The sequence below is a fragment of the Pteropus medius genome, unplaced genomic scaffold, assembly GCF_902729225.1.
Source record: "Pteropus medius unplaced genomic scaffold, Ma_sr-lr_union100, whole genome shotgun sequence".
NCBI lineage: Eukaryota > Metazoa > Chordata > Mammalia > Chiroptera > Pteropodidae > Pteropus > Pteropus medius.
Genome location: NW_024350924.1, coordinates 9,118,195 through 9,142,790, shown reverse-complemented (window position 1 = coordinate 9,142,790; position 24,596 = coordinate 9,118,195). Strand labels below are relative to the sequence as shown.

General features: G+C 41.3%; 2 protein-coding genes and 1 pseudogene across 2 annotated transcripts in view; 1 reads left to right on the top strand and 2 right to left on the bottom strand.

The window, feature by feature from the left end:
• Positions 1-797, bottom strand: part of LOC120585109 (3 beta-hydroxysteroid dehydrogenase/Delta 5-->4-isomerase-like) — a 176,232-nt gene extending 175,435 nt beyond the window's left edge. The window contains exon 1 of the mRNA XM_039841333.1: positions 648-797. The gene's annotated coding sequence lies outside the window, so the exon portion shown is untranslated. The remainder of the gene's footprint in view (positions 1-647) is intronic.
• A 1,497-nt stretch (positions 798-2,294) lies between these two features.
• The window catches only part of WARS2 (tryptophanyl tRNA synthetase 2, mitochondrial), a 71,737-nt gene continuing 49,435 nt past the window's right edge, over positions 2,295-24,596 (top strand). Inside the window, exon 1 of the mRNA XM_039841336.1 lies at positions 2,295-2,404. Coding sequence (XP_039697270.1) covers positions 2,315-2,404 — 90 coding nt within the window. The 5' untranslated portion in view covers positions 2,295-2,314. The remainder of the gene's footprint in view (positions 2,405-24,596) is intronic.
• LOC120585328 (uncharacterized) lies at positions 23,385-23,503 on the bottom strand (annotated as a pseudogene).

The window sequence follows — 24,596 nt, the reverse complement described above, 5'->3', positions numbered from 1 at the left end:
TTTCAGTATTTATATCTCATTTTACTAAAATTCTTTGGCTTACCAAATGATAGCAATGGTAAAACATTACCATTGCTAAATACAGTGGTGCTTCATTTAAACACCGTCGGACAACCAACTAGTCCGTAAGTGAACTTCTCGTTATATTTTTCTTTAAAAGATATAGTGAATAATATATCTTTTCCTGAAGATTCAGGATTCACATTTTAAATCCTTATTAAAATGTGCTGAAAATACTGCACTTCTAGAAGAGCACAAGACAGTGAGCTTAGATGATAGTGATCTTTTTGGTGATACTTTCCCCAACAGCAAAAGGTTTCAGAATGCTGCTGTAAAAAAGTACAAAAGCAGACATAGCTAGCTCGCTTATAATAGGTCTGGTGTCTTTTCTGCTGTCAGCTAGCCCTCCTGGCTGTTAAAAGCATACCGATCTCTGACAATTAGCCATGTACTTTGTCGAAATAAAATATAGATTTAGAAGATATGCCCATTCTAGGTAAGGGATTAAAATATATGCTATGGGAAATGTCAAGAGTCACCAGGTCACCACTGTAGCGGGGAACACGATTCGTTACTTCTAAGTATGAAAATAATTTACTTTGGAAAAAATACGGATTTGAAGTGATTATACTTGTGTTCTGATATACCTTCTTCAATTGGAGTATGTGTTCCACGGAAATATTCTCAGTCATGATGGTCCTGGCAGATGAAAGCCTAAATTTGCTGTGTGAGGAAACAAAATGGGCAGGCCGTTTGACGGCTTTCTGCTGTAACCTTCATCTTATTTCTAGGCTTTATCTTACAATCGGATGCTTAGGATGTCGTAAATCGAATCCTGCTAATTCCTAAGGTCACTGAATCTAATTAATAACATACCTGTAAAAAAACTATTTTAATGCTTTGCTAGGTGTATGAGCACAAAGCATCTGGGCATTTACAGAACTGCGTATTTACAAGGGATACTTATACTGTTATAAATATCAGTCATCACTTCCACTGGCAACATCTCTTTCCTGGGTTTCAGTATTACCACATTTTGGGGAGGGGGGGTAAGTATCTTTTGGCTACTTTTTAATTTCCATCATCCAACCATCCACTTTTATTCCACAAACACTACCTGGCAGTCTCAGACTTCCTTGGTGTCAATTACTATCTGCTTTGTAGTTCAGACCTCTCTCCTGAGCTCCAGACCTACCTACCTAATGGGCGTCATATTCGGGAGTACTATAAGCACCTCAAATTTAACAGACACAAAATCAAACTGATAAGTTTCATTTGAGAATAAGACTCAATTTCCTTAGCTCCTCCCAACCCCGTCATCCCTACAATTCCTTCCCTGCTTATTTCTATATTATATCAATTATGCTTAAACTTCACCAGTACTTTGTACCATTTGTGAGATTTTAACGTATGGTTTTAATTTATAAATTTTAACCTGTTAGATTCATTTCTTTAAGAATATGGGCATCCTTATTCATCTCCTACCTCTGCCTACGGAAATGTAATTTTCAGTATTCGTTGAATGGATAAACACAACGAAACACATAAAAGAATTCTGACAAATTTCTTTGTTATATTTTACTGATATCTATCTGATCTTTCTGGGAGCTTTCTGAGTGCATTCACAGAAGTAAGAGCACTATTAACCCCTCCATTAATTTAACCCCAAACACAGAACTCTTCCATCAGGTATCACCTTTTTCTGAGGGCTTCCCTGGACCAGGCTGAAGTACCACAATCCTAACCATCCCTCGTCCCCAATCTTGGTGTTTGCTCCTGTAACACCTAAAACAGTGCATCATTTACTTATCCACTACTCTACAAGACCATGCACTTCCCGAAGGCAAGATATTTTCCTTTGCACCTTCACTACCTAGCAGATGGTGGGGTTCAACAAACGTCTGCGTTATCAGATGAATTGAGGCCCTAGAGGTCTCAAAAGACCACTTACTGCTCTCTAAAAGGACTGGGAAGGCCCCGTTCCTAGAGAAACTTCTTAAAAGATGCCTCTGGATGGCTAGGATCCGAAAAGCAACTTACTTGACTTTCTTCCTGACTAAAATGCCGCTAACATCCCCAGAGAAACCTCTCCTTCCGGGAAGCCTGGGCAAAGACTAGGTCGCCAGCGCAAATGCTAAAGTCAAGCCCCACCCCATTCCTATCCCCACCTGCTCTGCAAAGACGATTTCCCCCTGCACAACTGCCCGCGCCCGAAGGCATTGGCGCATGCTCAGCAAGCAAAAGAGCTTGCAAAACTGGGACTGGATCTCCGAGCAGACGTCACTCAAGAAAAGAAAGCTCCGCCCTTCTCAAGATGGCGCTGTACTCAATGAGAAAGGCGCATAGGTGCTGGAGATTCATCCGGGCACTTCATAAAGCACCTGACGCTGCTCCCGCTCCCCAGGTAACCAAAGCTGGCCCTTCTCTCGCCGCCTTTCCATCCCGCTGGGTCCTTCTCATCCCCTCTCCCTCCCTCCGTTTGATTTTTCTCTTCTCGTTTCCTCTGGAGAGCCCCGGGCCGTTTCTCTTTTAAACCCAACTCGCCGAGACTGCCCTCTTACAAGGGAGCGTGGTGACGTAGCAAGGCTGCGTGATGACGTAACGCGCCCCGGTGGGAGGAGCGTGCTGCCGTCTGCCCGCTAGGACTGCCCACCTTCTCATGGTCCTGGTACGGTTCAGCTGTCCATTCCCAAACTGCAAGCCGTGGGGGCCCGCGGAGAAATTAGAAAAGACTCCCTGTTGTGCATTGGGAGGTTTAAGTCTGTGCAGTGCTTGAGCAAATGGTGCACCTTCCGCTCTGGTTCCTCGTTGCTCCAAAGTCGATCTGTATCTAACAGGCTTGTGAGGAATTGCTGCAGACTGCCGAAATGCGTCGTCTTGCCCTGCGTCTGGCAGCCCTGCTCTGTCGTGCTGAGGGCATGACATGGCTTTCAGTCTGTCTCGTCAGTATTTGGAATTTTACCCTTCTGGCAAAAGAAAAAAAATATGTATCTCCCCTTTCATTCAGACATTTACTTCACTCATTCAAACATTTATCATACGTCTTCTAAATGCAATCTCAGTGGTAGACACTTTGCCGTGGGTCTCTTGGGAAATGTCTTCTGGGCGCTAAAGAGAAACGAGATTCTGTGATTATTAGGTGATTTCTTGGCATCCTTGCATATTCATTGTTGTAATGCGTAGGTGTGAGGATTTTGTATGATAACGTGTAGTGAAAAGAGCACTAGACAGGTCAAGGGATTTGTCAGCCACTTAACTAGCTGTGTGGCATGACGACAAGTCACTTCGTTCCGCTGAGTTTATTCTCTAGCGATGTGGGTGGAGGAAGGGTTGAGCTGATGAACGCGTTAATGTTCCTTTAGGCTTCGGGAAATCTGTGGCTCCATAATTATGAAGCCAAAGTACAGCAATGAGATTAATTGTGAAAACCAAGATTTAAATCCAACTTGTTTTTCTAATCATCTCATAAATCACTTAACTTCCATACTTAAGTTTTCTTCATTGACATGAGCCTTGCAAGATAATGGTAAGAATAAAGGATGTTATATCAAAAAGCTCTTCATCAACAAAACAGCTATTTAAATGTTATTTTAAATTTTAGCCAGCAATGTTAGGTAAGGATGAATTTAAAATTAGGTAAATCCATCCAGTACTCCTTTCTTTGAAATTTGAGGGTTTGATTCTGCAGAACCAGAATTGCTTACTGTATTTATAGTGGATAGTAGCATATTAAAATCTATGATACCAATGTTACTAAGCCTTAGACCCCAACTTCTTCTCATTCCAGACTCTGAGATGAGGATATCATGAGAAATAAAGAATCAAGGAGAAAAGAAAAATTAGAGCCCACTAATGATTGCCCAGGGAGATTAAGGGGACTGAATCATTGTAAATGCTAAAGCAAAGATTTCTTAAACCTCTATTATTGATTGTTTCAGTGGTATTTATGAATATGATTATCTTAAAGTTAATCAGCTGTTCATCTAGATTGTTTCAAGATGTAGAATTTCCAGGACAGGTTAGTGTTTCCAAACCTTTGATTTAGCTTTGAGTAGAATAAGAATTAAATGTGAGAGCATCTTTTGAAGTATAAACCTACATATAATCTTGTCATCAAGTATGATGGTTTGAAGGACTAATGCTATCTTTTGGAAGACCAGTTGAGAAAAGATACAAAATTGCATTCATAGTGTCGCTATAATATTATATTTGGAAGTAAATATATAAATATATGCACAGAAAAAAGAAAGACTGGAAGGAAACAACCATTCTTAACTTTTTTGTTTTGCTTTGGTCTTCCTTAATAGTAGATTAAAAGTGATTTAAGTTTTCTTCTTTAGGCTGTCCATATTTTTTACATATTCTAAATGGAAAATATATCACTTTTAGACCCAGGATAAAGTTTTAAGTGCATAGTCTATCATTAATATCATCTGTGATATTTTAGGTCTCTGAGAGAGATACTTGTCCCACACTGCTGTTATTAAAATGGCCTTAGAAAAGGACTACTAAAAATTTATGGCCACTTTTCCTGTATGTATCTTCTTTTTCTCTTGAAAAACTTCCTTTGAAGTCAAAGAGATTTTGTGAACAGATGCAGAAATATGTGAAGGAAGAATTGGATTCTTAAACCAGATGCATTAGACATTTTTATGATATCTCATAACCTTTGTAGAAAACAAAAATTATTTTGCAGGAGTATAGTGTAATAGAAAGAAATGTAGATTTATCATATATCCATATGATTCTATCTAAAGCTAAGGAAGAGCCAAGTTGCTCGTTGTTAGTTTTGGCTGCCAAGTTACTCCCTGAGGTGAGACATAGAAGTGGAGGAGCCATAGCTGCTTCATTGGAAACTGCTATAGTGTTGTGATTCCTAGGTTGTCTTAACGTTTTCTTTAAAAAGCAAAATCTCAGGTAATAAACTCGGCATTGGGGACCTTTAGTTATCTCGGAGAGGCTTTTACCCCTCAAGGCTAGATGTAGACTCCAGTTTAAAATAAAAAATAGGGAGAAAACAGAAATAAGAGTTGAACAAGCAGTACTCATTTCGAGATGCCTACAGTTTACATAAAAGCAGTTTATTTTGCCAGGTGTTGCCTGACAGAAAACTGTTGAAGTCTGACAAGATGAGAGTGGTCTCGGAGTCAGAGTGAAGACCTGACATGTTATGTTTAAATGCTGATGGCATTAGGTAAATAAAAGCCTGTCGTCATCAGCCAAACACAGAATCCATACTTTTTTTTTTAAACACTCACTTACGATTTTATTGTGCAAATATTGATGGTTAGTAGAGTTTTGCAAGAATATTTATAATCATTTGGTGGAAGTATAAAATGTCCTCGTTTTATCACACCGGAACAATACCCTTCCTTATTACCTGTCCCAGCATGGGTTCGGCCAGTATTAACATACTATTCTTACTGTAAATGGCCACCAAGTATAGCCATTAGATGAAGAAATCACATCTGCAAAAAATAAAATAAAATAAAATAAAATAAATAGGCGATGTATTAAATTTTTGATCCCGCGTTTAGCTCTGACAACAAGGCTTTTTAAAAGCTCTCTTTTTTAACTTTTTTATTTTAAAATAATTTCTATTTACAAAGTTGCGAAACGTGTAGCGTATTCCTGTATACCCTTCATCAAGCTTCCTCTTACATGAACATAATCCAGAGATCAAAGCCAAAACATTAACTTGGTACGATACTAGCTACAGACCTATTTCAGATTTCACCAGGTTTTCCGCTAGTTTCTCCTGGTCCAGGATTAAATCCAGGATTCCATGTTACGTTTAGTGGTCATGTCTCCCTCGGTCTGTGGTCCTTCTTCAGTCTTTCACACCTGGGTACTTTTGAAGAGAATCGGTCAATTATTTTGTGGAAAGTTTCTCAATTTGGGTTTGTCTGATGTTTTGTCATGATTAGACTGGGTTATGGGTTTTGACAAGTATGCCACAGAAGAGATATTGTTCATAACCAGGCTTTAAGGTGGGTATTAGGACCTTATTTTAAATCATGAGGAAATAGACCTTAAGTAACTTGCCTAATGTCACAAAACTAAATAATCGTGGAGTCAGGATGGTAAAATTGACTGTTGGGATTTCGGTCCATATGTTGCAGTGAGTATTTGTTACTGTAGGTTTCTGTGATCATAATGACATAAAAATAGGGTGGTGGCCCAGTCATTTTTCCATTCGCTTTTCTCTGCCATGTACTGTCCGTCCAACATGGTACATGATCTAATCAGCTGATCAGGAGCTGCGCTAGCTGTCTGGGAATTTTGCTAGATGATAACTGTGCCCTTTTGATTAGGCTACTTCAGCTCTGAGCTTATCATAAATGATAAGTAAGGGTGTCATGTGGATCCCCTCCAAAGAGCCTTTTGAGTCTCAGTCTGTAAGTTTATTTGTTCAAAATGCTCCCTAGGTTGGTCTTCCTCGTGAACTGACTTAGCTTATTAGAAATAATAATATTTAAATTTTTGAAAATATCTTTGCGTAACGAATGACAACTACTGATGGTAATTGTTGAAAATAGAGAGGAAGAAGAGCTGATAAATGTTGAGGCTCTATGCTAGCAAGTATTATGGCAGCCACAGCCAGGAAATGCTGAAGAGAATGAGGCTGCTGAGCCCAGGTCCTTTCTCAGGAGATGTGCTGCATGGCTGCAGGTTACAGAACTGTCTGCAGAGGCTTACACAGTTAGCTATTTATACATGTATTTAAGCCTGTGTACATACATATCTTCATGTCTTTCAGAACAGGAACTAACTAACGTTGAGCTAGTGCCTGCTATGTGCTAAGGCCTTGTGTGCTATGTGCTATACATACTATATTATTGACTTCTCACAGCAGTCCTGGAAATATTATTCTACCCATTTTATAAAAGAGGAAACTAAGGCACTGAGAGATTAGGTCACTTTCCCAAGTCACAGAGCTATGTGCCAGGATTTAAACTCAGCGTTGCCGGTGCTTTTCCCACTTGACCCATAGTGGTCTCTTATCAAATAAAATCTTATATGAACCCCTGTTAGATAAAGCAGATCAATGCAGAGCTTTTCTGGTTTAAGGAGTAGAGAACTAGCTCCAGTCCTGCTTGTGTGACCTCTCCGCTCCCGCCCCCCTCAACGCCCTTCCTCCACACACAACCAGGGGCCACTGAGATGGTGCCACGCAATCTTGGATTTCTTGTGATGAAGTTTGAAAACGATTTCAGCTTCCTTAAATACCCAGGTGGGTTTGTTGGCTCAGAACCATGTGTGATGGATTCTTTTTAAGGAGCTGCCCTGTAAATGATAGTCTGGGAGTATTTACTTTGATATATATATTTTATCAGTGAGATGCAACATATATTTTATTTATCTTAAGCAACTTAAGATAATAGCAACTCTCCTTCCTTCTTTCTCTCCAGACACAGCTCACTTCTGCACAGTATGGATTCACTCTCGGTCACTAATTTGGCCTCTAGCCCCCTCAAAGAACCCCTACTCCAGTTCTGCTCCTGATTCTGTTCTACCAGCACCACTCAGGGCTCAGGAATTTCTCTTCTAGATACTGCAACATGAGACCTAAGGCTTTTTCCTGAGTTTCCACAGGGGAAATTTGCTCAGGGTGGAAGCTGCTCTGCCACCGTGAGACGTAGATGCAGAGAGATAATTTATAGGCACAGGGGCGATCCACCGACTCCAGCTTGACTTAATTTAACTCTGCTCAGGCATTTACAGTTTGCTCTATATATCATTTGTTAGCAATACCTTATCTTTTATTCCCAGTTGGAAGCTTAACACTTTTAACTTTCCTGCGTACCGAGTGAAGCTAGGTCATATCTAGGTCTTCACGCTGCCCCATCATCTGAGTTTTGTTGGTCCTATAATCATTTATAAAAACTCACCTACAGCTCTCTTTTTTCTTGGCACACAGTCTTCCTTGCATCTACTGAACTTAACTCTGGTTGGCTAAGGAACTGCCTTTTCGACTGCCCCTTTGTGTCCTAAAAAGCAGAGGCCAGGCACCTGGTTTCTAGCCCATGGAGATGCTCACTGCCTCTGGACCAGGATGCTAACCAGCATGTAGGGGTGTCAGTTTCTCCTTGGCCTGCCTGTCCTGGTGTTCTGGCTGTGACTTATTGCAGTGCCAGGCGACTCCACGTGGATGGAGGTTCTTAGGATAATAGTTATAGATTTTTCATCAGGTATTTGAAAGCGTGAAATAAAATAATAAATATCACTTTAGAAAACATTGTCAAGCGGAATCTATTACTTTCAGTAATAATAATACCCCGTTCTAATATAGCACTTTGTAGTTTCCAAGAGGCTTCACATATTATCATTTCATCTTGAGTACAACATACAAAGTTTCACTGTTTAGCCATCTAAAATTTTTACTCACCATTACATTTTCATTGTCTTCTCATTTTTTTTTTTTTACCAGTTTTGTAATGATGGTGAGTCCATATAAGTAAATATGGGTATTCTTTAAAGTTTTAGTTCAGCGAATATATTTTCTTATTTGTATTAAAATTAGTTGAGTGTTTCATTTATTTGGGGGCCCTAGTATGATAGACTGTGATAACTTCGGCTATTACTAAACACCATGATAATTGGGAGGTGATCATAGCCCACATCCGTTGGGTACTTACCATGTACCAAGCATGGTTTTAAGCACTTGACATTTGTTAGCTCATTTAATCCTCACAAGTCAATGAGGTAGGTACTAATATTAACTCCATTTTATAGATGATGATGATATTAATGCCCAAGGTCACATAGCTCGCAAGCGTTAGAGCCATGACATGCACCCAGGTAGCCTGATTCCAAACTCAGTACACTAACCATAATAAGATGACATTAGATTCTACAACAAATTACCCGTGATAATATGCTGATAACTGCTTTGCAACTTTTAAATCTGTTCCATGAAAGCCACTTATATATCTTGCCATGGTGACATGCAGAGTAGGAATTATAAATCATCCTTTGTTTTTGCTGTTCCTATGGTCTTGTTTGGCTTGATGAATTATGAGAAGGGAGCAAAGCTGTCTTGTAAATTTATCTTCATGTCTCTATTTGGCTACTGCCACTAGGATTACCCTGTGTAAAATAAAGGCTTTTAACACATGAGTCCCAAGGTGCATGTAGGAAGTTCTGTTTATACACAGTCTATAGCTAAAAGGTCAACCTGTGCACAACCCTGCAGACAGAGGGGAGGTGGTGAGTGCTGAAGCTGATGGATGACCAGAGGACCACTATCTGGGGTCTAATTGGGATTTATGGCTGGAGTACTTTCTTTAAAAGTAGCATAGGTGCAAAGTGGGAAGATGGGCGAGATGAAAATAATTAGCGTTGTGGGCCATTTTTACAAGAGATAAGTAAGAATTTCATTCTAAAGGATTCTCATTCCAAGGAGTTCTTAAAAGGGTCTCCAATTCACTAATTGAATTAAAGCGAATCATTACCAATTGGGACAATAATTAAGATGCTATTGAGGCTTTAAAATTAGCAACATTGAACAGAGTTTATTTTATATACCAAACAAAAGGCTCCCCATGGACTTTTCCTTACCCCCCCATGAATAGAGACTTTGCATGGGCCCTTCCACTTTCTTTTCATTTGGTGTAAGCTTCGCCTGCTGTGTTACTTTGGACCCCTCTGGGGAAGGGAAATGGAGCTGTTTACTCAAATCCCTGATTTGGATTCCTGTCCTCCCTTGGGGAGGATGGTCTGCACACCCAGTTCATAAATTTGCTGAAAGAGAGAAGAGATCTCATGGGCAGAGGGTCAGTGTGCCGGACGAAGGTGGAATCTCAAGGGAGATATTAAGGACCAGACTAGGTGGAGCCCTTGCCAGTTCTGGGGAGAGAGCCAAGGTTTGTCCTCCTCGGCTACTAGTTACATGGCCATCTTGGTTGTGAAGGAAAATCCTTCTCTGCAGGCAACTTTGGCTTCTCCAGTAGCTGGCAACTTTCCAGCCATCTGCATGCCACCAAGCTGTGAAACTCAGTAACCTAGAGAAGCAGGTGTCTAGAGGATAAATGGTCACACAAACATTATACTTGTCATTTTAAAGTTGACTGGCTCTTCACTGAGAAGAATTGTGATAAGCAGAAGGTATGTGACTTTGGGGATCAGGTAGGCCTGGCTCCACCACATACTGCGTGATGCCAGGCAAGTTATTTGACCTCACTAAACCTCAGTTTTCTCATCTGCGAGGTATTAATAATAATATGTTGTAGGAATTTTATGTGGATTCAAGATCCTGCCATATGTGTAAAGTCCCTTGGCCAGCACACAGCACCTAGTGGTGTATCCTCCATGCCCGATGATGATTATTTCTTCAATAATCTATAATTCTACTCAGCAACCTTTTTCTCCCCTAACGGTATCAATGTTAATAATCCTTCGATTCCCCCATCTCCACATTATCCTGCCCCTCCACCCCCTTCCCCCAAATTGGTCTGATCAGATTAATCTCCCGAAAGCAGCACCCTAATTATGTTGTTCCCTTACTCAGAAACATTTGGGGACTTCTCATAAAGTTTAGATTTCTTGTAACCCCACATTCAAGACCTCCCTCAGTCCAGATTCAAATCGCTGTCAAAGTCATCACTGTCTTATGTGGATTCTTTGCCCTGGAGTTCATAGAATTTCCAACTGTTTAGAGCTGTTCCCTTTTACTTCTTTGTAAAAGCCACTATCTCTTCTTGAAAAGGCCTTTCTTCCCATTCTTGTCTGTATTCCACTATTCTTTACAAGCTAAAAAACAAATGATAACAACAACAACAATAAAGAGAAAACAAACAATATCAACAAAAAACTCATATGTTGGTTCCAGAAAATTTTGTTCTGAAGCTGGAAATGATTGCCCCCATTTTGAAATTTTATAAGACTTTGTACCTTTCTTATAGAAATTAACACATCCTTAAAACTGATAAATGAATTCAATAAAGTAGCCAGATACAAAATTAACATTCAGAAATCGGTTGCATTTTTATGCACCAATAATGAACTATCAGAAAGAGAAATTAAGAAAACAATCCCATTTACAACTGCATTAAAAAAATACCTAGCAATACATTTAATAAAGGAGGAAGACCTATACTCAGAAAATTATAAGTCATTGAAGAAAGAAATTGAAAAAGAGACACGTAAATGGAAGCATATATCATGCTCATGGATAGGAAGAATTAACACCGTTAAAATGTCCATACTACCCTAAGCAACCTATAGTTTCAGTGCAATCCCTATCGAAATACTAATGGCATTTTTTTTTTCAGAACTAGAACAAATAATCCTAACCATAAGAGACCCCAAATAGACATAGCAATCTTGAGAAGAACAAACTATGATATCAAACTATCAAACTGTAATACAAGGCTATAGTAATCAAAACAGCATGGAACTGGCATAAAAAACGGACACATAGATCAATGGAACAGACTAGAGAGCCCAGAAATAAATCCATGCTTATATAGTCATTTGATCTATCACCAAGGGGTTAAGAATATACCGTTGGGTAAAGACAATCTATTCAGTAAATTGTGTTGGGAAAACTGCACAAGTACATTAAAAAAAAAATGAAACTGGACCTTCTGATACCATGTAAAAGACTAAACTCAAAATAGATTAAAGACTTACATCTAAGACCCTAAAACTCCTAGAAGAAAACTTAGGCAGTAAACTCTCTGACATTGCTCTTAGTAATATTTTTTTTCTAATATATCTTCTCAGGCAAGAGGAACAAAAGAAAAAAAAAATGGGACTACATCAAACTAAAAAGTTTTTGCACAGCAAAGGAAACTATTAACAAAATGAAAAGATAACTTACTAAATGGGAGAAGATATTTGCCAATGATACATCTGATAAGGGTTAATATCCAAAATTAATAAAGAACTCATACAACTCAACACCAAAAAAACCCCAAACGATCCAATTAAAAAAATGGACAGAGGACCTGAATAGAGATTTCTCTAAAGAGGACATACAGATGGCCGGCCAATAGGCATATGAAAAGATGCTCAGTGTCACTAATCATCAGAGAAATGCAAATTCAAACCACCATGAGATATCACCTCACACCTGTCAGAATGGCCATCATCAGTAAATCGAAAACTAAATGTTGGAGAGGATGTGGAGAAAAGGAACCCTCGTGCACTGTTGGTGGGATTGCAAATTGATGCAGCCGCTGTGGAAGACAGTTTGAGGGTTCCTCAAAAAAATTAAAACCAGAACTACCTTATGACCCAGAAATTCCGCTTCTGGGTATCTATCCGAAGAAACTCAGAACACTAATTCGAAAAGATATATGCACCCCTACGTTCACTGCAGCACTATTTACAGTAGCCAAGATATGGAAGCAACGTAAGTGCCCATCGATAGATGATTAGGTAAAGAAGAGGTGGTACATATATACAATGGAATATTACTCAGCCATAAAAAAATAAATCTCACCATTTGCAACTACATGGATGGACCTAGAGGGTATTGTGCTAAGCGAAATAAGTCAAAGAAAGACAAATACCATATGATTTCACTTATATGTGGAATCTAAAGAACAAAATAAACCAACAAAAAGCAAACAGGCTCATGGATACAGAAAACAAACTGGTGATTGTCAGATGGGATCAGAGTTGGGGGGCTGGGAGAAAAAGCCGAAGGGATTAAGAAGTACAAATTGGTAGTTAACAAAATAGTCCCCAGGATGTGAGGTACAGCACGGAGAATAGAGTCAATAATATTTGCAATAACTATGTATAGCACCAGCTGAATACTAGACTAATCAGGGAGTCACTTCATAAATGATGTAAATGTCTAACCACTATGCTGTACACTTGAAACCAAAATAAAATAATATTGAATGCCAACTCTAATTGAAAAATGAAAATTAAAACAAAAAGAGAAATTAACACATCCTTCCATATATTCTGTCTCTGTTTATAGGCATTGCTTTAGGACAGATGGAGAACATGCTCTTTTTTTATTTAGACCTTTGGTGAACATTCAAGCAGGAAACAGTTTATAATAAATACCTTGTTTCACAGGTGCAGCCTCAGGCTGCCACTCAGCAGGCTTACCTCGCCAGGAGGACGTTGCTGGAAGCCACCTCCAGGCATGAAGGATGGGCAGGAAGGATTATTTCTGTTGCTTGTTGGCTATCATAACTATGTGTGAGAAAGTGAATTATTGCCTAAATCTTTGGCATACTAATCCCTGTATCAGAGCTCACAGAATGAATGAATGCAGTGAAAAATAAAACAGATAAAATATGAGAAAGTACATACCATTGACATTTAACATATTGTTGAATGTAAAGCATACATTTTATGTGTATTTTTATGTATTTAATTACAGAAGATGCTCAATGTTTGCTGTAGGTAATGAGTGAATATCGCCCTAAGTATGCAGAGGTTTATAAGTGATTGGGAGATAATACGAATTTTACTTTAACGATTTTCTAAGTAGGCTGTGAATTTCCAATTTGTTCCTATAAATGACCTTCTTGCCACTCTAGCCCAAATTTTGTTTTTCACAGAAATAGCTAATTATACTGGCGTTTTTCTACCTTCGTATATTGTACTAAAGCTTGTTATCTCCATAGAAGAGTATAGGATTAAGGGTTAAGGTGAGAAGATTTTATTTTGAGCATAGTTTTGCCTCAAGAGACTGTCTGGTTCACTAAACATGCCACGTTAGCTACACAACAATTGATATTGAGTTCTTTGCTATTATAATTAAGAGTATGCTTTCTTCAACTCATAAGAGAAATAAAAAACTCGTTTAATGGATCGACATTGCCATTTTTCTTAACTGTTTATTTTAGGTCCCTCTAAAGCAACCTGTCAAACCACGCCTAGCACCTTTGCTCTGTCAATCTTGGTATGTTCTGCATAGATGTAGAAAAAAAAGCCCCAAGTCTCCCAGCATTGTCACACTATGTAGACAGTAAGACTGTCTGCAAGCTTCCAGCCTAAAGCTGTTGCATTTTTCTTTGCACCATGATATAGAGTGGTGTGACTTAAGCAGAATTTATATCTACATTACAGAGAGCTTATATTTTCTTCTTTTAAAGTGCCGAGCAGCATTTTAGTAGTTGGTCAAGGAAAGTTTTATTGTTGTAACTGCTTACCATTTTATCATTCACCTGCAATTAACTAGGCATAATCACAGAGCTGTCACAGAATGTCATCTCTATTAGAAGAGGTTTGATTGTAGCATCTTCCTGATAAGTCCGTGACTACACTGGTCCAATGTCTTGTTAAATCAAGGATCAGTTATACCATACATCTTTGAAAAGTCTTGGAAATTCCAGTGTTTCAGCAGCCACATGACATCTCCCATGCTGTTTTTCACATTCTCAAATAGAACGGAAATTCTTCAGCAGACCATGTGTCCTTCATTTCGATTGGTAATATTTTCATATATCTATGATTCAACTAGAGACGCAGCTTATCCTCTCATCTTATTTTTCTGTCTAAAGCAGACTTTTTGGTCAGGCTTCCGTGACACCTGTCTTTTCGAAAGTCAGATGCCCACCTTTGGACTGACCTTGTGGGGATAGGGTCATCCAGCTTCCATTTGGCCTACAGGTTAGAAGTGATGGGGAGAGAGGATGTGTCTTCAGAAAGCAGTAATAAAGCCATGACCACCAACAGGGTCGCCGTCAGCTGAGTAGCACTTAAATGTGTGTGTCATACAGAGAGATCATAAAAAAAGCATGTAACGTGAGAAAAAATAATTTTTAAAAAATCAAGGATTTTTAACCCCCCTGTAGGCTCACACCGTGGCAGAGATACCAGAGTCGAAGAATCCAAAAAAGAGACAGAGGTGAGAGAAGACTATTAGAATATGGTTCTATGGATTCCCAAGAGGTAGAGAATTTTCAAGAAGAAATAACGAGCAAGACAGTGGTATCGTCTGATAAAGACTAAAAATTATCCAGTAGAGTTTGTAACTGGTAGGTCACTAGTGATATTAGCAACAACAACTGAGAAAAGTTATTGGTACAGAAGATTAATTACAATGAGACGAAAGGTGAGGAAGTGAAGATTGCTCTTTTGAGGGGCCTGAATGAGAAGGAAGTGTCAGAAGGAGGGAGAGCGCCGTAAAGAGTGGGCTGACTAAGTGCATTTCTTGGAGGTCCGGTCTTTTAGGGTAGGAGTCGGAAGAGATGGAGAGGTTGAAGATATCGATAGGGAAGAAGTGGAGAGAAGCGGAAGGAATGCAATCCAGAGCAAACAGCTGGACACTAGGAGAGACAGATGGACGCCGAGACTGGGAGAGAGAGGTAGAGAAGCTTGTGGGTCCGGGGAACGGGGTGGGAAGTCTGGGAACTCCAAAACCCAATGGGTCGAAGTCCTGAGGAGATGGAGGAGATGAGTGGTTTAGCAGGGGGTTCTAGAGTCAGATCGTCTGAATTTAAATCCAAGTTCTTCCACTTGACAACCAGATGCCCTTGGGCACATTCCTGAACCTCTCTGTACCTAATTTTCTTCATCTGTAAGGTGAATTAAAAGTTAAAAGTTTAAACTCTGTAGCCAGACCACCAGGGTTTAGACCCAGTAAGTTCTACCACTTAAGTTCCTAACTAGCAATACGCCTTTGGCGAGTCACTTAACCTTTCTGTGCCTTAATTTCTTCATCTGTAAAATAGAGACAATAATAGTATCTACCTCAGAGGATTGCTGTGAGGATTAAATGAGTTAACATTTATAAGTGTCTAGGATAGTTCTGGTCACACTGTGAGCACTATATAAGTTTTTTAAAAGAGTTCAATAAGCAGTGTTGAGAGTCTAATTGGGATTCGAAACTGTAATTTAGGTTAATAGGTAGATTTTGCATTATTCGAGATTTTTCACCATGAGTGCTCAGCTGTCGAGGTGTATAAGTGACAGATGAGCTGTTTAGCCTCGATCCAGGTTTGGAGTTTTTACGTGGCTGCCGTGACATAATGGCAAGGGGAGCTGGGTCGCTAATGAGAGCAGAGTCCAGGTGATTGGCCTGGGGGCCAGGCGGGGTAGGGAAGAAGAAAGGGCAGATAGGGACCATGTAAAAAAAACGGGAAAAATCAGAGGCTCCGAATTCTAAATGAGCTTGGAGAACAGGAATAGTGGGAATAAAAGCATGAAAGAGTTGAAAGGTGGAAGGTTGCAGACTGAGTAGGATAGTGACATTTATGATTTCAGAACAGGAATTCTGGGCACTGACAAGGTCCAGGCTGTGATGGTGGGAGAAGGTAGCTGAGGTCGAAGAGATCAGACGAATGTATTGAACGCTGGTGTGTCGGATGGGTAGTCTGCCTCGTAATGGCAGTCTCCTTGGATAATGGTAGTTAGGGTCGAAAGTGAGCTTCCTCTGCCTGTCAATCAACCCAGGAGAGTATTCGAGAGGCAGGAAGATAACAAAGTGCTCAGTACATGGAAACATTGACTCTTCTCTCATGTACATAGTCATGTGAGACATTTTGGACCATTTTTACCCAGTGTCTCCTGAACCATGAAAAAACCCTGGTCAGTGGTGTATTATTTGGATCTGTCACCTGGTGGACTCTGTCCTCATCTCCAATTCATGGGAGTGATCGGGTCATGACTATTTTATGTGTATCGAGGCAGTCAACAGATACTGAGCACGGACTGTATGCCGGGTGTTGGAGGTAGACCAAGAAAGAACACAGACACAAATCTTACATTCCTGAGGGACAGACACATAAGAAACGAGTAATTAAAACATACAGTATGTTAGATTAGTGAGTGACATGGAGAAAAAACAGCAGGGACAGGAGATGGGAACTGCGAAGGGGTATTGCAGTTTTAACTTGGACGGTCAGCAAAGGTCTCCAAGCAGGTGACATCTGGGGAAAGACCCGAAGGCGGCGAGAACATGTAGAGGGTAAATATCCTGGGCAAAAGCGTGCCGGGCAGAGGAAATGAGAATGGACGGCGTGTTAAAGACCAGAAAAAAAGGCCAATGTGGCTGCAGAAGAGTGAGCATTTTCTTTACTTAACGAATACTGTAGTACTTACAATGTTTTCGACGCTTTTCTAAATACTTTGCACATATTAACTCATTTAATTCTCACAACGACCCTATCAAGCAGTGCTGTGATTGGCCCCATTTTACAGACGAGGATCTATGAAACAGATGTTAAGTCACAGTCGCAGGAGCAACCAAATGCACGTAGCCAAAAAGGGGAGAGGGAGCTGGGTCCCTAACCTTGGGTTGGTTTTGCATTGTGCTGCCCATTAGAGTAATAGGACCGGAAGTCACAGGGCTGTCAGGAAGGGGAAGCAGAGAAGTCAGCTGTGCAGAACTTTAGGAACATTTGTAAAGACTTTGTCTTTTACGTGAATGAAGTTGGAAAGCCACCGGATGCCTTTGGTGGACCGGCATGATCTGATGTAGGTTTTAAAGCCTCACTCTGGCTGTTATGTTAAAAATAGACTTGAGGAGCAAAGAAAGAAGCAAGGAGACCAGTTAGGAGGCTGGTACGAGATCTGAGCAAGAGGTGATGGTGGCTCGGACTTGGACGAATAGTGTAACGATGGTTTCATGAGAAGTGGTCAGATTCCAGATATTTATTTTTCGAAGGATCTCGAACCAAGAATTTTTTTTTTTTTCTTGATTAAATGTAGGGCGAAAGAAAAGACTCAAATCGATGCCCAGGTGTTTGGCCAGAGCAGCTGGGAGAGTGAATTTGCCATTATCGAGATGGTAAAGACTGCAAAAGGCATAGGACTTGGGGGGAAGATCAGGAGTTGAGTGTTAGACTCGAGGAGTTTCGAAGCCTAGTGACTCTCTAGGTGGAGATGTCAGGGAAGCGGTTAGAGATGTGAGACCAAAGCTCCAGAGAGAGATGTGGATAGAGATATAAATTTGTGAGTGCTCAGTATAGACTGTGTTTAAAAGCTAAGAGATTGGGTGTGATCATCCAGGTGGTGTTTTTAGAAAGCGGAGAGAGGAGGTCCAAGTCCTGAGCCCATGAGCATCCCAACATTAAGAAATTGAGATGATGGGAACCAGCCGAGAGACTAGTGGCCAGATACATGGAAGAAAACGTAGAAGGTGACAGCCTGGCAGCCAAGTGGGGAAAATGTTACCGAGACCAATTCACAGGCATCTGTGCGTGCACGCGCACACACACGCACGCACACACGCACACCACATATCGTAGGTGAAGACGGAATGATCGGGAGTACCAGCTACTCTTCGCTGATTGTCAGTCTCTACTTGTAGGCGGATTTACTTGGGAAGCCAAATTACTAAATGAGGTAGCTCGATCCGTATGCAATCAGCAAGGGGTAGTCATGGGATCGCCTCACTGGCTGGTGTAATCAAGTTACGATAACTCAAAGCTCCATCTCCATCATAGGACGTACTCCTTGGGCAGCCTATTTCTGGCCTGTGTCCCAGCACCATGTCCCTTGGACAGCTCTTCAAACACATGGCCAAGGTTTCCCCCACTAGAGCTTTCTTTCCTAAGCGTCTACCCATCCAGGGGGCATATTATTCCCTTAGATATGTTAATGTACATCATCTTGTTTCTATTGTCTTGTCCTCAGAGTTCTCATACTTTGGGGGGGAGGGGTCCACTACTTCCTTTGATTATAATATGGACCTTCTACCGAGACAAATATGCACATATATTCTCAAAACTTTGCACAATTTCATAAGTCCATCGACCCAGGTTAAGAACTACTTTAAGCTGCCCTATCTCTGTTTTGTCGACTGACTCAGAGAAGGTAAACGCGTTCCCTTCTTCCAAATATCAAGTCCTCCTTCTCACTGTTGGCTCCTCTACCATTTCTGCTTTATGAAGCTTGTCGTGTGATCTACAGCATAGGCCCTGCATGTGAAATTGTTTTATAATGAGGTATTTCCGGTACTTCAATAAGTAAAACCTCTTGTCTGGAGAGTGGGGTATACCTTGATACCTGATCGCCTCCCACACAGATGGCTTTATAGCGAAGTTCTAGTGTACCCTTAGACAATAACACAAATGTGTAAGGCTCATGCCAGCCAATTCTGAAATTCAGCCTCGAGTGGGGGTGTGAGAATCTTACAATAAGACGCTGCTGTTTAAACATTTAGGAATATGTACGTTTTATTAAAGTGTTGGAGGAAATAGAGGAAGATTGAAAATATTTGCCGAAAGAGGGAAAAAAACTGTCCGGAATATGAAGAACAACACCCATCTGAGCTTCACAGAAAGTGTCATGAGACTGTCAGTGATTAGAACTGATCAGATATTTGGCTGTCCTTTTCAACCAGAAGATGAATTTGAACCAGATTACCACATCCATGGTTTAGTTTTGAAGAGAGAGAGAGAAAGGGGGAAAAAAAAAAAAAAGCCAATTATTTGTCTCTTTGTTCAAAGGCCTTTTCTGTATTGTAGATCCCCGAAAAGCCAGGAGAGAAGCCAGCTTTTCACATCCATTAAGGTTAGCCCTGAAACTGTTGAATTTGATCTCTACCATTTGCCATCTGGATACAGTAGAGAAAAAGCTATTCTGCATTGGGTTGCTGGACACCATCCAGAAAATAATGTGTCAGGGGCATCAAAGGCTTGAGGCACTTGGTCCAGTCTGTCTAATGATTGCAGGCAGGGTCTGCTCTCCAGTTCTGCAGTATATATATATATATATCCCAGTAAAATAGATCACAAGGGTTACTGCCAACTTGTCAAAGCTAGGATTCTTCCATCATAGACTTCAAAAAAGGACCAGATTTTAATTGGGCAAAGTTTGCCTCCCAACATTGAGGAAGTTCCATCTTATTCCAATCTATGCCCTTTCTCATGGAGAGTACTTAATGGAAGGAGGGTTTTAATTCCTAGACCGTTTCATCCCACACCCAGATGCCAAATTTAAAGTCTCCTTAAAATTAACCTCGTTTAAAATTGTATTCCTTATCCTCCTCATAAGCGGGCCCGGTATCTGGCCAGCTAAGGACCATGCTGGCAGCTTTCCAGGAGTCTGACAACCACGTCTCATTATTCACACCAACTGGAGCCAATTGTGGCTGGATTTTTTTTTTTTCCTTTTTATTCTGTTATTTTAAAATGTGGATAGGAAGCAACAGCAAGCAATGGCATGTCATCTAGTCTCCTCTGGGATGGGGCAGGAGCCTCGCATAATGAGACCCCTAACACCAGGAAGCAGCATATGGCTGTGTTTTAAGGTAGCTGGAGGCCATCTAACGCTAAGCTCCGATAAAACAGGCTTTGGTTGGGTCTTTGCAGGATGTACTTCGGGATGAATTTATAGCTTCTGTAGTAGGTAAAATGGTAGAGCCCTTACCATTTGTCTCTTACACAGGGATGGGGTGGCAGGAAGAATTGTCAAACCCTAAGCACAACATTACTTTTCCTTGTGGACAGGAAGGGTCCCCAAGCTGCACCCTAGGGTGGGGCAGCTCCCAGATCGGACCCAGGAAGCTGGAAGAGCCCCAGCTGGGTTCCGGCCGGCTCACCAAGGGGGTGCCGGGGACAGCAACACTCTGGTTGGCATTTTATTCGGGTTGTCCAGTACACCCACATTTATTACTTACCCTGATCCAAACAGGTACTGTCTGCACTCCCATCGTGTCGTTCAGGGACTTTACCCTCAAAATCTTCCTGTTCTCCCTTTATCTCTTCAGATAGATAGCCTGGTACTCAGAACAAGTAGTTCTCCTAGACTGAGAGAAACAAACAAAATCTCCTCCAAACGTAAATCAAGCAATTTGACGATTCGTAGCAGTGTGATCCCCGCTAAGCTTCGCACACACGCTGCGGGTCCTTGCGTAGGGCTGCTTCGTTCAACGCCCTTTCGTTATCCTGTTGGCGAGACGCCCTAGGAACTTAACTCTTTTTCTTAATTAAATGTATTGGGGTAGCATTGGTTAATAAAATTATGTAGGTCTCAAGTGTACAATTCAATAACACATCATCTGTATACTGCATTGTATGTTCACCGCGCAAAGTCAAATCTCCTCTGTCACCATGACCCCCTACACCCCTATCTACCTCCCCCTCCCCCCGTTTCCCTCTGGTAACCACTAAACTGTAGTCTGTGCCTGTGAGTTTTTGTTTGTCTGTGTTCTTCGTTTGTTACTTTTAGTTTTATATCCCACATACGAGTGAAATCATATGGTTCTCAACTTTTTCTGTCTAATTTATTTCGCTTAACACGATAATCTCAAGATCCATCCATGGTGTCGCGAATGGCAGTATTTCATCTTTTCTTATGGCTGGTTAATATTCCATTGCGTATTCTTAGCTCTCGTTTATATTGCTTAGCCTGTGGTGCAACCGGTTTCGTATTATGTTGTTTCACATAAAGACGTAGAACCTATCGATGGTGTTAAATGAGGATTTACCGCGCCTTTCAGGCTAGCCTGCCCCTTTCTGTGCCTGGTGACCTGTCTTTCGTACACTGCTTACCTGCTCTCGGATCCATTCCCTGGTGTAAAAAGGAAGGAAGGAAGGAAGGGAGGGAGGAAGGGAGGGATGGAGGGAGGGAGGAAGGTTGGTTTGCTGTGACAGTTAAGTAAGGAACATGAAGAAAGCAGCCTGCCTGGCACAGCAGAGTGCTCGGTATATATTTACCGTCGTGGTTACTGTTGTTATTTGATATACTTCAGTATAAATGAGTTTAGGCTATTTTTACCTCAACCAAGGAGTTTGCATTTTAAGCCCTTTATTGTTTCTTGTAGCTGAAAAGATTTTCAGTTCTGCCACAAGAATTTCAGGGACTAGCATGCAGGGAAGATTGGAGCCAAGGAGAACCTTAAGACCGCATTGTCCCCTTGCTGGCTTTGACACCACTGCAGGAGCACAGGGTGTTGGGAAGAGCTGAGAGACCCATGCCCCTGCCAGAAGATGAGCTCCAAGACCTCTCGGGGGTTTGGCACTTTGTCCCCCTCTGTCTTACCAGCATCCACAGCAGAGCCTCAGGATGGCCGCTCCTCACGTTGGTTGTGTCCTTGATCTTAGTTCAGTTTCTCCCAAACTACTGTGACTGAAAAAGAAAAATTTAAAAAGACATATATATTTTTTTTTACCTTTTGACCCTTTAAATTTTTTTTTTTTCACTGCCGTTATCTCTCGGAACGTCTTCATTTTAAAGAAGCCTCTGTGGTGAGCTTTGCCCAGGGGCAGGACCCCTTGTGCCATGTGTGGAAGCCAGGGAAAGGGTTCCTGCACTTCTCCACCCTTCGGTAGGGTGCTCAAGGACAGCACCTGACCTGAGCTCGAGCAGTAGGACTCACCTGCCTGGACCTTCACGTCTTGCAGCTGGAAGGCTGAAAGAGGAAGGCGTGGAGGATGAGATCCATGGCGTCAGTGGTCTATACCCAGCGGGGTCCAGGGGCAGTGGGTTGTTTCTGCTGCCTAGCCCTTTCTACTCTAGTTAGCCAAAGTCGATCTCTTGCTTACATTAAAAAATTCTGAGCGGTGAACATGGCTTCAACTCTAGATCTTGTCATCACTCGCAATTGCATTGCTTCACAAATGTCACCTGTTAGCGTCCCATCCTCTAAACCCACCTACTGACCTGCAGCTCACTTAGTCAAATATTCACACTCAGACTATGTTCCAATCCCATGATATCCCTGAGTCTGTTGAGCTGACTTCTTTCTCATGATCCATTACTCTGTTCCAATCCATTATTAAGCTACCTAGTTTATCGGTCATCATAATTGCTTCCTTGCAAATATTCTCAATCCCATGGCAATCTCTCCCTCCTTCATATTTTCTCTCATCCCTGCATCATAAATGTCTCCCTCTCGGGATAATTTATATTGCCACACAAAATATTCTGATATTTCCCATCTTAAAAAGACATTTCTTGTCCCTACAACTTCCTTTAACTGCAGCCTGCCTTCTCTGTTCTCTTTCATGATAAAACTTCCTTAAAAATTGTCCAGTACTCACTCTCTATTTTCAATCTCCAAAACAGCCCATTGCAAGCTGGTTTCTAGTCCCACCTCCCTGCTCTAATTGTTCTTGTCAAAGTCTTCAATAATCTACACGTTGCCAAAATCAGTGGTCAATATTTTCTAATCATATTACTTGATTGATCATTAGCATTCAACCCAGTTGACTCCGTCCATCTTCCTAAAAGGCTTTTTTGATGTGTTGGCTTCCGGGACACCATGTGCTCCTGATTTCACTCCTGTCTCATGGTGGGACCTTGTTGGTCACCTGTCCTGTCTCCTCTTATCCCCCTCCTTGACCTCTGTGTGTTGGGGGATTCCTAAGCTACATCCTGCACTTTCCACCACCCTTTTTCTGTGGGCGAGATTGTTAGGTCTATGGTGTTTTTTTTATTTTTTTCAGGTAGGCACCCTTGGTTGACCTCACAGATTGCAAGGACCTTGTCAGCTTATGATCCCTTATTTTTTTTATTTTTTACGCCTACAGCACCTGGTCTTCCTAGGTAGTCTCCCATCTAAGTACTAACCAGGCCTGACCCTGCTTAGCTTTCAAGATCAGATGGGATCGGGCGTGTTCAGGGTGGCATGGCCATAGACCCTTGTCCACGACTTTGAGTACCACGAATATGCTGATGATTCCCACGGCACAGTTCCAGCTTTCCCCTGTGCATCACATTTGTATCCACTCGCCCAATTAGCATTCCCACGTGGAAGACTAGCAAGCTTCCTAAACATCACTTATCCAAAACAGAACGGAAAATGGCCCTAGGTACCAGTTTTACCAACTCACCCTAAGATTCCTTCTCGGTACCACCCTTTTGCTCGACCACACACCCATTCATCGGCAAATCTTACCAAAATTCTTTTCCATAGATTTGGTGACTCTGCCCGCATCTCTCCATTTGTCTACCAATATCCTAATCAAAGCCACCACCATCGACTATCTCTACTCCTGCAGTGAGCTCCTACTTCCATTCTTGACTGCCTGCCTTCTATCCTTTCTTGATCTAGAGGCCAGAGTAACCCTTTTAAATGTAAAGATCTGCTTGTGTCAATCCTTATTTAAAATCCTCAAATCGGGTCAGAGCCCAGGCTTCTTGCCAGAGCTCAGGAGGCCTGTGTGACCTGCCCTGTCTGCTTCTCCAACCTCATCGCCTGCCAGCCTTCTCCCCTGCTCGCTGCCCACCAGGGACACTGGTCTCCTCTCTGTTCTTGCTGGGGTTCCCCCTCCCCCCAGCCCCGGGATATTTTTGCCTTGCCTCTTCTGACGATTTGTTCTCTCACTTCTTCTTAAGGTAAAAGTTTAAATGTCATCTACTCCAAGATACTTTTCATGCCCGTCCTATCTAAAGTAGGCACTTCTTCATTACTCAGTTATTTCACCCTATTTTCCTTTCGTGGCACTAATCGTATTCTGTATTTATCGTGGTTATTTGTTTATCTGGGTTTTTTTGCATGTCTCTTCCTGGAATTAAGCTCCGCAATACCAGAGCCTGGAATTAAGCTCCACAATACATGGAATTAAGTTCCACAATACGTAGTAGATGCTCACAATTATTCATCGAATGAAGGAATGAATGACTATATCTCCCACTGATTTAGCATTCTTGGGCAAGTCCGTTAATCTCTTGAGGCATCACTTTTTTCATCATAAATGTTGCTGTTTGACAATGATTTTTAATATTCTCAT